The 15,667-nt window shown below is 36.6% G+C and overlaps 3 protein-coding genes across 7 annotated transcripts in view; 1 reads left to right on the top strand and 2 right to left on the bottom strand.

Moving 5' to 3' along the window:
- The window catches only part of LOC144634061 (QRFP-like peptide receptor), a 36,498-nt gene extending 35,987 nt beyond the window's left edge, over positions 1-511 (top strand). For all 5 annotated transcript variants that reach the window (XM_078493008.1, XM_078493007.1, XM_078493009.1 and 2 more), the window contains one exon: positions 1-511. This exon is cut by the window's left edge and continues 562 nt beyond it. The gene's annotated coding sequence lies outside the window, so the exon portion shown is untranslated.
- A 2,104-nt stretch (positions 512-2,615) lies between these two features.
- LOC144634064 (pyroglutamylated RF-amide peptide receptor-like) lies at positions 2,616-9,844 on the bottom strand. Its single transcript, XM_078493017.1, has 4 exons — positions 9,676-9,844; positions 5,351-5,621; positions 4,147-4,398; positions 2,616-3,879 (listed from the first exon to the last, which is right to left on the bottom strand). Exons 1-4 carry the CDS (start codon positions 9,786-9,788, stop codon positions 3,571-3,573), a joined length of 945 nt encoding a protein of 314 aa, XP_078349143.1. The 5' UTR covers positions 9,789-9,844; the 3' UTR covers positions 2,616-3,570.
- Positions 6,337-8,365, bottom strand: LOC144632217 (uncharacterized). Its single transcript, XM_078490812.1, has one exon. It carries the CDS (start codon positions 8,363-8,365, stop codon positions 6,404-6,406), a length of 1,962 nt encoding a protein of 653 aa, XP_078346938.1. The 3' UTR covers positions 6,337-6,403.
- Positions 9,845-15,667: the final 5,823 nt, after the last annotated feature.

Below are 15,667 nucleotides of genomic sequence, written 5' to 3'. Positions count from 1 at the left end.
TTCCTAAAGCGATTGAAGGTAACTGAAGGCTAATAAAAGCAACATTGTAATCATTTACGCTGCCGTCTAAGTAAGAGCTGCTAGAGCACTAGCCAAGAGTAACTGTAGGTTTCAAAGGGCTACCCGAACTTCTCTATATTAGCCCGCAGCTATAAATAAGGTACGGACCAATTTGTTTATAATGTAACTATCAGCAATGGCTTGAAACAAACTTAATTCTATAATATCTAGAAATGACATAGTCTTTTCTTAAATTATGGTTTGTACGGCAATACGGCCATAAAAAATAATATAAAAAAATATGTTTAACATAGACGTATATATTGTTATTATATGTTTTTTAAAAGTAAACAGCGAACAATAATCTTGTACTTATCTTTTAAACTGAAGGGTAACACTTGAACATCTTGCTTCAGATGGAGTCGCAAAATATTTTCTTGAGCTCTCGATACTTCAATGGCGAGGAATAAAAGGACGAATTAAGCGATTGTTTCTGCTTTTACATAGCAAACTCCGCCCAAAAATGTTATTGGTTCATCTTCGTACCTGGTACGGAACCTCCCAATGGGTTATCAAATGAACATGCCTCGACATAAACAACATTATGTCTAGACATAATGTTTGGTTATTTTACAATAACGAGCGAATTCTCGCACGCTGATTGGCTAATTTTTTGTCAATAACAGTACAGACGCATAAAACTCGTTGCTGACGCAATCAGCGAAGGTTTGTCAAACTTTTCAGCACTGATTTAGTGCTGTATTCTTGATGAGGCGAGAATTATGCCACGAAACTAGAAGTCTTCAATGAGGTAAAGGTTAGTTCAAAAATTCGAATTTTATCTTGTATTTCTGGCGGTATTCTTACCACACTTTTAATTTACGAGCCTGTGAATGTGATTCTCCGAACTGACAACGACGAAATTAAATTTTGCGGCCGTACGGCAATCGCATCTTCCCCGTGCATTTCTTTCCTTCGTTTTAAAATCAGTTTTGGCTTTTTGTTATTGTAAAAAAAAATTGACATCAGTTTTTTATGCGTCTGTCCTGTTATTAATGATAAATTGTGTCATAACATTGTCAAAGTTTGTTGTAGATCCACTCGCCTACCGGCTCGTGGATCTAACACTGACAATGTTATGACGCAATTTATCATCAATAACAGGACAGACGCGTAAAAAACTGATGTCAATTTGTTAAATTTAAATTTAAAATTCAGAACAGAACTATTTGTCACGCGTTAAATTATGCTTATATCTTAGTTTCTTTTCATCCGGGCAAACTCAATACAAAAAACAAAACAAAAACAATTCAAAAACACATTTTGAAAATTCGTTTGGAGCTGACGACGAACTTTCAGCTTAAAGTGCAGTTTTCACTGTTCAGTGGTTTAAAGGTCATTTGCGAAAAAAAATAATGATAGCTATAAGCGCTGGAAGCAATTGTAAAAAAAAAGGGTCGGGGCGCCCAATTTTAATTTTCGGTTTCACGTAATCTGGGCAAGTGAAGTTACTGGAAAAAAGCTACATGAAGTTACCAAATAATACCAGCAGAGCCGGTTCCGTCTTCTCTAGCGCTCTCTGTAAAGCGGTCCACTAAATTTCGGGTCGGAAAAAAATTTCCCTTAAACTTTACCAGTGAGCCGTAAGTAAATGCAACCACTTTAGTTTTTAGCAATTCGTTAAAATAACTTTAAGTAGCTCGCAGCCGTTATGGCTGCAAAACCCCATTAATTTAAGCATCGACCAGGATGAAATATTGCGTGAATTGACGAGTTTCTTGCTTAAAAATCACTGAACGCAAAAAAGAATAAAAAACATTATTATTGCTACGCTAAATGGCCCATGTTAATTTTGTTAAGTTTTGATTTAGAGGTTAATGAAAATTTATCTTTTAGCTCCCTTGCCCCCTCCCCTTAAGATCGCTTTCGGAAAACCAGTGAAAACAAAGGGGTAAAATGTAGTTGGAGTTTGCCTAATTTTGTACTGGGGAAATATAATGAGATTCAAGGCACTGAGGGTGGTATTTGACATCTTGGACTGAACAAACGTAAATGGGATTGAGAAAGATATCCCATATAATCTACAGATCATTAAAAAAAAAATATTGTTAGTTCAGTAAAATAGTATTAAAAAAAACGTAAAACTGTTTGCAAATCAACAGATGTCAAAACACTGAATTCAGTTACGACCTGCATGGCGTAATTAAATTGTTTAAATTGTATTTTAATACCTTATTCAGAGATTTGGTTGTACAGCGTTAGCAGTTTCCACTGCAAGCACACGGCTTACAGGTTAAACTATCTCGTTCCGTTAGACATGACCAGCGGACGCTGGATAAAAGTAACGCGTGATCGAATACGAAGTCATCTTGTACCTTGTCTTACAACTCAACAATCTCGAGCCCAGAGCCCACCTGCTTCTCGGTCAGCGGTAGGTCGCTAGGACAGTCTCTGGGAAAACGAAATTGATCATTCCAGAAGTTCTGATATTCTGGTCTTACTACGCGTGCTTAAGTTCTAAGCAGAATATCCCTGCGATGTCGGAAGGAAATCGTAAGAGCTGATTTCTAACACACAATAGGCCACTTTCGAGTTACCCTTTGCCTCAGTTTTCGTTTTAATGGTTTCGCACGTAGACTCGTTTGTAATAGAGGCAAAGGGTAACTCGGAAATTGCCTATTTAGCAAACTGGAATTCTTGACCATTTTTCCAGAAACAATAATGTCCTGGAAGAGAGAAGAAGGAAGAGCTAAATGCAGAACGTCTGGTCGCAGACATCATTTATACTTCCCAGATGACTCTTTTTATTGTATTTCATCTCTATTAAACAGTCACCTACATTGTAGTACGATTACAGTGTGATAAATTTTGACACGGCGATAAGCAAAGCATGTCCGCGAAATTAAGGTACGCGGCCCTACTGGATAATCATAATTGGTTTAGGTTAATTTGATGGCAAAACTGTTGATAATTACAACAGACGATTGCCTTACTAACAACATCATTCATTAAAATTCATGGTCTCTGTCAAGGATGTTGTTCTTGAACCTCCATGAACATGCAGTTTCTCATTTTTTTTTAAAGACATCATACAGAAACAACAACAACAACAGCAGCAATTTCATTTTGGGGAAAATGAATAGATATAATTACAGCATAAAATAAATTAACTAAAATAGACAAAAATCTGCCCAGAATAAAAGTACACTAAACGAGCTGAGTAGTTACAAAAAATTAAATTGCTTTGACTAAGTTGTACATGACCAAAAAGAAGACGACGAAAGTAAAATAAGACAAGTAATAAGTTATTAAGTGTGGGACATGCTTGCGTTATTGCGGACATACTTGGTTATTGTTAGTTTTACATCTTTAAATATACATCATGTGATCATTTTTGCATTCTGCTTCAATGTTTGTCACATTACACTCATACAACCATTGCGCCAAAGCAGGTGCGCCAAAGCAAGCCCTTTATAGCGAGTGTAATTATTTTATAGTCACTGTAGCTGACTAGAAGTTAATTATTATTCTACTCCTGGGAACATGACCCTGCTGGGCTGGGTGCTCTGGTTATACGAGCTCGATGTCCTCAACTTCCTGCCAGGGATGAGTGATGCTGCGTTCAGGAGAGCCAGTGCCGGATACCATTACCTTGAACTTATTCCTGAATTGCTGGTTAAATAAACCGTAGACAAACGGGTTGACAGCAGAATTGAACAAGACCATTGTGTTAATAATGGCCACAGGGACAGAACCAATGTTGTAGGATGCAGAGAAAATTAAAGTGTAGACAACTAAGTCGGCACCCCAGCATATTCCAAAAATAACACTGACAATAACGACCATCAAGGTGACACGCTTCCGTATCCTCATCACACCCTGTGTATTGAGAGATTTAAATAAAAATCCTCTTAAGACATTTCTTTTTAAACATATATATTTTAATACATGGGTTAAACAAGATAATAATCACTTGGGAAAACTCTTAACGACGCGAATAGTCTCGTACTCCACTCATAAGCCAAACAGAGATCTATTGTACTGCTGTTGCTTCGTCCCGTTTTCTGAATCAGTTGGTTTTCTAGGTATACAAAATAGCCGCATTATGAATGGGTCTAAAAGGAACTCATTTGATGTCGAGCTTACTTCTTGTTGAACATTGAGCTGATAACTGTCATCACGTTTGAGCCACAAACTGTACACAACTCTGGAATACAGCACGACCATCAGCAACAAGGGAAGAGCTATAATGATATCCCACGTCACATTATAAGCCATGACCATCCACTGTTCAGGCCAGGTATCCACGCACGAATTACTCTTCTTCTCAAAGCTCTTGATCAGGAACTTCGGAATTTGGAGTATGAATGAGAAGATCCAAGAACCAAAAATGATGATCTAGAATAGTAAGTTGTCAACTCGTGAAATTGATGCACAGTACCTTTAACCCTATATTCGGACAGGGTATTTCTGAGGTCTTCTGATTTTTAGTGAAACACGATCGTCCTTAAGAACGACTGCGCGGGAGGCTAGGGAACAATGGAATTTGGAGGGACTTTTAGTAAGTTCAAATATGGATCTTTTTTTCTGAATTGACCTGACGATGTCTCTTTTTTTATTGAAATTTCTCCATCCTGATTCAGTATTGAAAGTAACAAACAGCCAAAAAAAAAAAACTCAAAAGTAATTTAGAGGGCAGTTCAGGAAAAACCAACAAAATCTACTGTTATGGTAGAATTTGAAACATCAATTTCTAGTTTTTTTTTAACTCTCAAATGCTACTAACTACAAATGAAACCTGATGTAGTTGTTTCCGCAAATTAAAGTGGAATTTGTTCAAATAACAAAGTTGTCGGCTTATAATAGATAATTGCCGCCCCCCATCCCCGAGTCCGGTTAAATCGGGTGAAAAAGCGGCTATTTTTAAAACAAAAGAACTACAATCAATCAATCAATCAATAAAATTTATTTACCCTCGGAGCTGACGGGGGCTGGCTAGGCCCCTAGCAAAACATATGCTAATATGCCGAGAAAATAAATAAAAATGTAAAAATATATACAGAACGAAAAATTCATTAATAAATAAGTATTAAATTAAATTAAAATAAAAAGGGACTATCTGCTGCGCACAGCATTACGAAAGGCCTGTAGTGTAGTTTTCTTTGTTTTTCGTAGTTGTTTTCTTTGTTGTCGTTCCTGTGTTTGTGATATTTGGAGATGAGACTGTTTAAGATATGTTTTAACCAATAGTAATGCAATACAATTTTGTTGGGAGGCATCAAACAATAGTTAACCAATAATTAAGCACATTCCTTTCAAAGATTAGATAAAGTCAATAAAAATTACACACCTTCGCTTTACGCTTGGTAAAATTTCCTTTGTTACCAACAGGATACATAACTGCATAATATCGTTCAATGGCGATCGCAACCAGAGTGACAATCGAAGAAGCTGCCCCAACCCATGCAACATTTCCAGCTGTCAGAAACTTGCACAAAACTGTACCAGTCACGCCCTCTGGGTGGGAGGAAGTCAGCCTCAAAATAACTTTTGGTGTAATAAATATCGCGAACAGGATATCCGCTACAGCCAGATTTAAAAGTAGATAATTAATGGGAATCCTATGGAATAGAAAAATTGAAATAACTTTCTAAAGTAAGACATAATTAAGTTAAAACACAATGGGTACTCGAATGTTTGTGCTTGTGTTTTGTTTTGTTTTTGTTTTTACGCCGGGTCAGCAGAGCGCTTGAAGTGGTACCCTCGTTAAAACATTTTGCTGTTTTATCCGATTGAGCTCAAACTTTGCACAATGATAGAACTTTTTATCCTAAACAATCTTATGATTTTTTTTTTTTTGAATTTAACGATTTTTGGCGGAAAAAAATGGCGTCACAGTGCTAAAGGCAAATTTTCATTTCCCTGTTATGTCACAAAAAGTACATGATATTCAATGAACTCATTGGATAAAAGCTTTTTCGTTCGTTCGTTCGAACCTTCGTTCGTTCATTCATTCATTCATTTCATTCGGCAAGATGCGCTTTAAGTGGACCCATGCGTGAAACATTTCCTTCTAGATGATAGAGTCAAGAAGGGTAATAAAATAATTCAAAACCCATGAAACAATCAAATAAATAAGGATAAATAAAGCTTGGATCAAAGAAATACTACTTTATATTTATGTATGTGTATGACAGAAATCTTATTGTAAAACAACACAAATAGTTAAATTTACTGAATAAAATTTTGAAAGAGAGTTTTCCACTTTTTCAATAATATTTAAATTGGATTCTGCGTGGTTTGGCATGGGTTTATACTCACACAGGTATAAAACAGCATGATGGCAAGTAAAAGAGACAGGCCAAACACGACTCCCATTGGCCGAGATTTGTATTGTAGACCTTCAAAGTTTTGCTCTAACGAGTATATCTTTTAACGACCTCCCTTTTCTGTACGAAAGGATGGGAGGGTCTTTAAATATTTCTCTGAGCACTGGTTGATTTTCTATTAGGTGCCACTTTCTCATTAGAATATTTTTAAGATTAGGCACTGAAGGGCGATATTCTGTTACGAAAGGTAGAATTCTTTTGCGCGTCTTTTGTTTGTTTTGTAGTGCCGACATTCTTTGGCTAAATTTAACTTCTGACAGAATCTTCTCCGAAAGGTTATCTGGATAACCCCTCGCCCGCAGTCTTCGTTTAAATTGTGTGGTGTTTTCTTCAAAAGTTTTCTCTGAAGAATTTGTTCTAAGAAGTCTAAGGGCTTCCCCTTTAATGAAACCTTTCCAGACTCCTGGAGGGTGGCAGGAGGAGAATTCTGTGTATTGGAATGACTCTGTCGGTTTGAAATGTGTGCGCACGTCAAGGATAGATTCTCTCTTGAATCTTTCGCCCTTGTAAACACATGTATCCAGAAAAGTGATCTCTGTGTCTGAAATCTCAGCCGTAAATTTTATGGTCGGATGGTGATTGTTAGCTAGTTCTAGGAACAGGTCTATGTCTTGTTTGTCTATGTTCCAGAGGGAAAATATATCATCAATGTATCTCTTCCAGACCAGTGGTTTGTTAGAGCTATGGAGAATGATTTCTGTCTCTATTACGCTCATGAAAATGTTGGCAAATGCTACTGCAACCCTTGTGCCCATAGCGGTGCCGTGTGTCTGGAGATAGTGTTTCCCGTTAAACTCGAATGAGTTTTCCTTTAGGATGAGTTCAAGCATTTCTCTAATGTAGTGTGTTGGTATGGGAGGACTGTTTTTGTGGAATGTTTCGTATGCATTGCATACAGTGGCTATTCCTTCCTCCTGTGGAATGTTGGTATATAAGCTTGTCACATCCATGGAGACTAGAACTGTGTTTCTTTCGACCTTTGTTTTTTCTATGAAGTTAACGAAGTCTGTTGTATCTTTCAGATACGATTTTTGTTGTTTGGCTATAGGCTGAAGGAGAAAATCTAGAAAAGATGATATTCGTTCTGTAGGGCCTTCACAGCCCGAAATTATTGGTCTTCCAACTGGATTTGGTTTGTGAATCTTTGTTAGAGTGTAGAAAATAGGAATTCGTGGCGGGTTTTGCGTGAGTGATAGCCATTTCTCTGTCATTGTATCAATATGGTTGCCATGGTGTAGTGTTTTTATGAGTTGCGTGACTCTCTGATAAGTTTCGGACACCATGGGTGATGGAAGGGTTTTGTAGTTTTCTCTAACATCTAGTTGTACTTGCCCCTCGTGTATTTTGTCTTCTTTGTTCATAATGACAGTCGATGTACCTTTGTCTGCGCTTTTGATATTAATATTTGTGTTTTGTTTCAACTCTTTGATGGCTAGACGTTCGTTGGTAGGCAGGTTGTTTTTAGGCTTAGATATTTGTATTTCCGCTAGCTGAATTTTGACCTCTTCTAAGTATGTTTCAAGTGCGACTGACGGTTGAATGGGCGGCTCCCAGTTTGATTTCACGTGGAAGGGATGCGGTTCTTTATCTTTACTGTGCAAGATAAACTGTAGGCGCATTCGCCTAGCAAATTTTGCGAAATCGTTTAGTAGTTCTTTTCTTATGTGACTTTTGTTTGTCACGGGTGTAGGAATGTATTTGAGCCCCCTTGACAGAAGGTTGATTTGGTCGCGTGTCAGATCGTAATCTGAGAGGTTCTTAATGTGTTTTTTCTTCGATTCCGTTGTTTTCTTTGTAATATCGTTCTGCAATTTTCGTTTTCTTTCTCTACGTTTCTTAGTAGAGATAAATTGATTTTCCCTTCCCTTTCTTGTTTGGGTTTTTTTTGCAGACACAGATAACACTCTAGGGCAAGATTCAACTTCTTTATTTTGTTCTTTTTTGAGAATCATCATCTCTTCATTGAGTTTTGACATTTTTTTCTGGATTCGTTCGATTCTATCAGCGTGTTCTTTAGTTGATAGTGGCCTATTCTTAATAAGTTTTACATCAGTGGTTTTTCTTCGTGACTCGAGCTGCTCTAGTTTTCTCAGTTTGACAGCAAGTGTTTCTATTCGCCTGTAGTGAAACCTAGTAAGAGCATCCAGAAATTTCTTTTCCGCGTCTTTTCGGATGAATGCAGTAATCAATCTGCCATAGAATTTATTTGTTGGATGCAAGTAACGCAACAAGACAGTAAAAAAAATAATGGAGGTAAAGTTTAGTCCCATACAAGAACTCAAATCACAACCACTCAAACTAAGGGGAGCTAAACATTAACTCAAAGAAACCATCGCTCTCAATGCCTAGAGACTGTAGTAGCCATAAAAATACTTGGATCTTAGACCCTCGCAACCGTGGAATAACGAAACGTTATTCTGCAAGTTAACCGCCACTTCAAGCAAGATGACGGTTAGAGACCCACTGATCTGATAAACATTACAGACTACAACATTCTTTTGAAGGCAATTAAGAATCTTTCAACAAACAAGAGCCGATAAATCTAACCAAATATGCCAGAGAGCTAGCTAGCAGACACAATGGCATAAATATCAATGCTGTAACGGCTCCAGAGAGCGAGTGAAATCCTCCATTAACAGACTGAAGGCTAACTTTTAGCGACCGGCGGGAGTCGTGTTTGGCCTGTCACTTTTAATATATCCGATAGAGCTCAAACTTTGCACAATGATAGAACTTTTTATCCTAAACAATCTTATGATTTTTTTTTTTTGAATTTAACGATTTTTGGCGGAAAAAAATGGCGTCACAGTGCTAAAGGCAAATTTTCATTTCCCTGTTATGTCACAAAAAGTACATGATATTCAATGAACTCATTGGATAAAAGCTTTTTCGTTCGTTCGTTCGAATTCGTTCGTTCATTCATTCATTCATTCATTCGGCAAGATGCGCTTTAAGTGGACCCATGCGTGAAACATTTCCTTCTAGATGATAGAGTCAAGAAGGGTAATAAAATAATTCAAAACCCATGAAACAATCAAATAAATAAGGATAAATAAAGCTTGGATCAAAGAAATACTACTTTATATTTATGTATGTGTATGACAGAAATCTTATTGTAAAACAACACAAATAGTTATATTTACTGAATAAAATTTTGAAAGAGAGTTTTCCACTTTTTCAATAATATTTAAATTGGATTCTGCGTGGTTTGGCATGGGTTTATACTCACACAGGTATAAAACAGCATTAGCTCTATAAATACTATTGATCTATTCTCTTTGTATACCTCATATCTTGATGTCGTTTTATGATCACACAAACGAGAGAATTTCCCACGATATCTACAACAACGAGTATGGAGAGTACCGTTGTTATGGCAACACAAGCTGGATCACACATGACTGAGGAGTGTCAACTAACGTTAGTTGCGTGACCTGGGTGATAAACAAAATAAGGAGGCATGAAGCTATCATCATTGGTAAATATTACGTAATTAATAGTGTATTTAAAGGTAATATGGGTAAGTGACAGAGGAAAAAGGCATGACGGGAGACGGGTGAAAGGTGAGGGCTGAAGGGTGAATGATCAAGGATCATGGATAAGGTTATGACTGATTGATTAATTAATTAATTGATTGATTGATTACTTTATTTATGGTAACAAAGTTTTGAAAGAGAGTTTTCCTGTTTCAATGATATTTCAGGAGTAATATATTTAGGATGAGAGAAAAGGAATGAAAGATGACATATGAAGGATGAAGGATGAGGGAAAAGAAATGAGGGATGGGGATGTGAGACGAGGGATGATGATGAGGGATGAGAAATGAGAGATGGAGGATCGGGGGTGAGGGATGAGGTATAAGAAATAAGGATGAGAGGTGAGGGATGAGGGATGAGAAGTGAGGGATGAGGGAAGTTTAGAGGGAAGAGGATGAGGGATGAGAGATGAGGGATGGGCGATGAGTGATGAGCGATGAGGGATTTTATTTTTGCCGAAGAAGCATAGGCAGTAAGCAATTTTTTTTTTGTTTTTCGAGAAAAAAAGCATCGTGCAAAAGGATCGTACAAATTCATGTTAATTTAGCTTGCATCGTTTCATGGACTTCCCGTCGTTGTTTCATTAGGGACCTTACGAAACCACGACGGCTACACTGACGACAACGTGGACTTAAAAATGAATTTATATTTTACTTTAGAATCTCACAGCTGTCATAATTTTTTTAGTGCGTTCGTGGTGTCAGAACTAAACTCTAGCTGGATATGTAAATGCTTCATTAAATTCGAGCTAGAAGCATAAAAAATTCGCTGTCGCAGTTCACATTCTCTGGACTATGCAGAATTTGTCAAAATAAACTCGTGAGGGTAAAAAATAAATAAATAAATAGCTCTGTATAATTAAACGGCTTACTCTTAGTGTTTGTGTTATCGCAGACATTGCTTTTTTCCCTTTGAAAAACGGTGAAAATTACTAAATACAAAACCGACCAACCGCATACTGATAATCATTTGAGCACAAAGTGAAAATGACAGCAAATGTCAATCCTTACCTCGAAGGGAAGTACTTGCAGTTTTCTGGTGATTGCTTGTTGTAGTTAGTGTTTTTATGTTAAAGGAATAGCTTAAACTCACATGTTTTTTTAGCCGAGGCTAACCAGACGCTACACTTAATATCGACATTTACGAAACACAACTTAAAATATACAGGTAATTTGGTCCGCTTCAGGTACAAAGGTGCAACCTTATTGAAAACTAACGTCAGTTATGAATTAAAGAAGAGCATTTTTTTTTAATATAAAGTTCTTAAGTGTTTCTTTTGTCATTATGTTTTTTATCCCTCGTAAAAAGCTGTCATGGCTTGACTTGAACAGGTTACAAGCCTTAAGCTTTCCTTATAGTCACACGAATGTTTCATTCTGTAATGTTTGTCACTAAGACTCGGACGCACACAGCGACATCTTGAATTCTTTATTCAACAACACAACTGGTCACGTGCAACATAATGTATTCTAATTTATGCAAGCTTAAACATGACATCTTCCTTTCCAATAAAATAAATAAATAAAAAAAACCGAAAACAAAAAAGAAAACAAAAGAAAAACAAAGTAGGTCAACAAGTTATGTGACAACAATCCACAGAAAATTACTAGAAATGTCTGTTCCACACTGTTGTCACTATTAACTGGAACTTGTCCATAGCCAACAATAACACAGCCTAGTAGTAAGCAAATACAAAGGCTAACAAAGTCAATAAAAGCAAAAACAGTCTGATTCAATTTCTGGTTACTGAGTGTGGACAGTTCAGTTCATAACATAGTCCTCTCTGAATCTTGCTGGTAATCTGACAGTCCGGCCGTTGGAAGTACGCTGTGTCTGTTGAGGACTGCAATGGCTGGATGAGTTTAGGGCCACACTTCGAACAGTTGAACGGTAATTTAGGACGCGGCGGTTTTGGACGTCTTGAACTGAACTTGTTTCCGACCCAATGAACTGGAACGCTCTTGTCAGAATCTTCCAATTCCTTTATTTGACTCGAGCTTGCTTCGCCGGCTCTGCAAACATTTGCTGCTTTTTCTAGGGTAAGGTCTGCCGATTCACGGAGCAGTCGTTCTTTCAGTCGGGTATCTCTCACAGACTCACACCAAACACAATTCGGTCGCGGATCATGAGGTCATGCTGATCGCCAAATTCACAGGACTTTGCACGTGTTTTAAGCTCGGTAATAAACTGATCAATTGTCTCGCCTTCTTGCTGTTTACATTCCCAAAATCGATATCTTTCGAACACAGTGTTGTTTCTCGGGTTGACATACTCCTTAAGATCAGCAATCTTGTTTACTTTGTTTGGAACCTCACCAGTAGCAAACTTGAAGGTATTATAAATTTCCAGCGCTTCTTCACCGATCACGTGAAGCAGGATCGCGCACTGAACTTTCTCGTCTTCTTTTATTTTGCCAGACGCCGTCAGATAAAGGTCGAATCGTTGGACCCATCTTCTCCAATTTTCACTTGGATTTCCTTGAAGCGACAAAGCTTCCGGAGGCTTGATCAAGAACGAATCCATTTTACCAGATTTTACTCCTGGTACCATGTAATGTTTGTCACTAAGACTCGGACGCACACAGCGACATCTTGAATTCTTTATTCAACAACACAACTGGTCACGTGCAACATAATGTATTCTAATTTATGCAAGCTTAAACATGACACATTCGGAGTCCTATTTACTTGAATTTAGATCGGAAATGGTAGTGGTGGAGGTCGTAGGGGGAGGGGGGGGGGGTAGAGTGCATCACTGCGCAAACTGACAACGCGTATATTACTTCACTAAACGTTCTATACTTATAGTTTTTCGAGAAGTCCTAAGAAGTGTAAAAAGAAGCTATTTTTTGTTCACGAATTCAGCCTGGATAGGTTTTTAAAAACGTTATCTTCAATGGCTTAGAGCATTGTCACAGAGCGCGATTTATTCGAATAAAAAGATCCTAATGACCTTCCAATAGTCCCCGATATCCCTGTGATTTTTTAACGGGATCGGCTTTCAAACATTGATGATATAAAAAGGGGGGGGGGGTTTAGTTTTTTTTTTTAATTTTATATACATTCAAAGAAAAACAAAGCAAGCTGTCAAAACTCTTACTGGTCAAAAATGCGAAACGACCTATTCAAACCTGTCGTTTGAATTTGTTGTCTCGGGACTATTTTGAGTTCTTCTCTTATAGTTTCTCATCACTAATATTTTGTTACCATCTTAAATCCGATTATTTTATGGTGAGAGGTATTCGACTTTCTCACACTACTTCAAGCTTCAATTCCTTGGCGCATTTGACACATATGAAAATTCTGCTTTATCTCCATCGAGAAAAAGCAAATCGGAAAGAGACCTAGTAAACAATAAAAAGACCTGTCTGAATAGGGTAACGATGCCAATAAAGAATACACGGCGTATAAATGTGGTAACCCAACCCAGTATATAATGTCATAAATATTTACCTTTTTAACATTGTCACTGAATAAAATCCTTATAGTTTTTATCGAAAACAATTTAATTTGGCCACGATTGGGGCCAAATTAAAATATGACAAAATTATGGTCTCATTTCTGATACTGTTTCGAACCAAACAGTTCAATCCCAATAACTCGAACATCCCGCTTACTTTTGTTACTTTCGTAACGCGTTTTTTTTTTGTTCATTTACCTTTTAAGCATTTATTATTTATTAATCAATCATGTACATTATGAAGTCTACCTTTTGCACGTTGTGATTGATTGTTTGTCATCAAATCAAGTTCCTTTCCATAACCTTAAAATAGATATGAATTAGCTACAGCGATGGAGTTCATAAATAAGTAAGTTGCTCTAAATAATTGCTAGCTATCGCTACTTCTCAAGTCGGTTGTTCGGGTGATATTTCTTCAGATCAGTATATCCTTCATTTTAAATCAAGGATATACTATTGTCCCTTTTCGTAACTAATCTTATCTAGTGTAAGATTACATAAGTGGCATAAGTCTTTCATTGTATTGCGTTCTAGTTCAAACCACATCAAATTTTCCATCAATAACACATTGCGTCAACTTAATGTATGATTCTATCTGATTCATCAGCTATCTTCGAATAAAAAATATTTTTTCACCGATTTAAACCGATTTCTTTTTTTGCTTGTTTTCTTCGGCAATTCACTGTCCGTTCGTTTCACGTCCCTAAGTATCTACACGTATCTGCGCATTCATAATCTACACGTGGCTTCAACCACTCAGGAAAGTGACAACAAAAGAGCCTTTTTCAATTCCCTCCAGGTAATTTTCTTATTACATTTAAATCCCGATAATTAAACTCCTAATAACTCAAACCTCCCGCTAACTCGTACCTTGATTGCTCTCCAGGCAATTTTCTTATCAACTTTACCCTCGATAACTCGAACCAATCTCGATTTCCTTTGACGTTTCTAGTAGTCGGGATGCAATTGCGCATTTAAAATACTCAATTTTCTGTCCTCAACAGAGCCGTCAGTAAAAGAATAAAATACAGTTGAATCCCGACAACCAGAACCTTCAAGGGAAATCGAATGAAGTAAGAGTTATCAGCGCTCGAGTTATCGCTGGTAAAACTTATGAAACAATTATCTGAAGGAGAATCGAAAAAGGTTTTAGTTAGCAGGAGGTTCGAGTTGTTTGGAGTTCGCGTTATCGGGATTCAACTGTAGCACAAAAATATAATTAATGTAATAGTCTTTTTCTTTAATCTGTTTAGCTTAATTACACTACTTTACCTTGCTGTCATTTTTTGTGAAGCTCCGCTATATTTTGAACGACGGACTACCAAAGGAAAAAGGGTTGAAACCCTTCGTTTTCTACTATGAGACACCTTGAATATATTACATTTGGATGCACATTGGTTTATTTTTGTAGATTACGTCACAGCAAAATGGTATAAATAGGAAAAATAATATAATATTCAAAACCAATTATGCTATGCTAAAATTACAATGAATTAACATCGTACTGAATTGCTAAAGAAATACTGGACAAAAAATAACATGAGAAAGAAGCCTATATATAATCAAAAATTCGAAATTCTGCTAACATAAGTTAACATAATGGAGAAGTAGGTGTCAGATAAAAATAATCTTCCGTCATGTTGTTGTAAGAAGGATGCATACAATATACATTGTAAAGGATAGCACACAACTTGACAAAAATTTCGTTTAAACCGAACTAGAGACCAAAAGAACTTAGGTACAATAGCAACAGATGGAAGACATTTTTTTGCAATATTTCTCATCATTTCTCAACATCATTATAATTAAATTATTAATATATTAAATCATATATATGAAACTGCGGATGATGAAGCCAATGAAGAGAATACGATCCTCGCAGTTATGGAACACAACTTAAGCAATTTTCTTTTCAGGCTTTATTATATACGCAACTACTTAAGTTGTGCTCAACCTAACTGCGAGGTCTTGTCTCCATTTAATCATTATAATTATTATTATCTTTTATGTTTCGCTTTAAAGAAGTTTTTAAGTTATTTGTCAAAAGTTGTTATATTTTGTGTTTATGCTACATTTTGCAACGCAAAATAGAAAAAAGTTCCTCTAGACTACACCAACAAAAGAATCTATTTGGAAAAGAAAAAACATTGTTGTCAAAATAACAATGTTTTGATAGCGACAATTTAATACAAAATAAAACTTACTATTATTAACATTTCTTCCTAATATATATATAATCTCTTATAAGTAATCAATTATACAGATCGCAATGCTTTAATTGTT

The sequence above is a fragment of the Oculina patagonica genome, chromosome 12 (genome assembly GCF_052425735.1).
Source record: "Oculina patagonica isolate OP01 chromosome 12, crgOcupat, whole genome shotgun sequence".
Taxonomy (NCBI): domain Eukaryota; kingdom Metazoa; phylum Cnidaria; class Anthozoa; order Scleractinia; family Oculinidae; genus Oculina; species Oculina patagonica.
This window is presented reverse-complemented; position numbering and strand designations above follow the sequence as displayed.

Excerpts from the sequence above, each read along its gene's own strand:
- LOC144632217 (XM_078490812.1), bottom strand. The coding sequence starts at position 8,365 with ATGTCAAAACTCAATGAAGAGATGATGATTCTCAAAAAAGAACAAAAT.
- LOC144634064 (XM_078493017.1), bottom strand. The coding sequence starts at position 9,788 with ATGTGTGATCCAGCTTGTGTTGCCATAACAACGGTACTCTCCATACTC. Across the intron at positions 5,622-9,675 it reads AAACGACATCAAGATATGAG|GATTCCCATTAATTATCTAC; the intron begins GTATACAAAGAG and ends TCTATTCCATAG. Across the intron at positions 3,880-4,146 it reads AGCTCAATGTTCAACAAGAA|GGTGTGATGAGGATACGGAA; the intron begins GTAAGCTCGACA and ends CTCAATACACAG.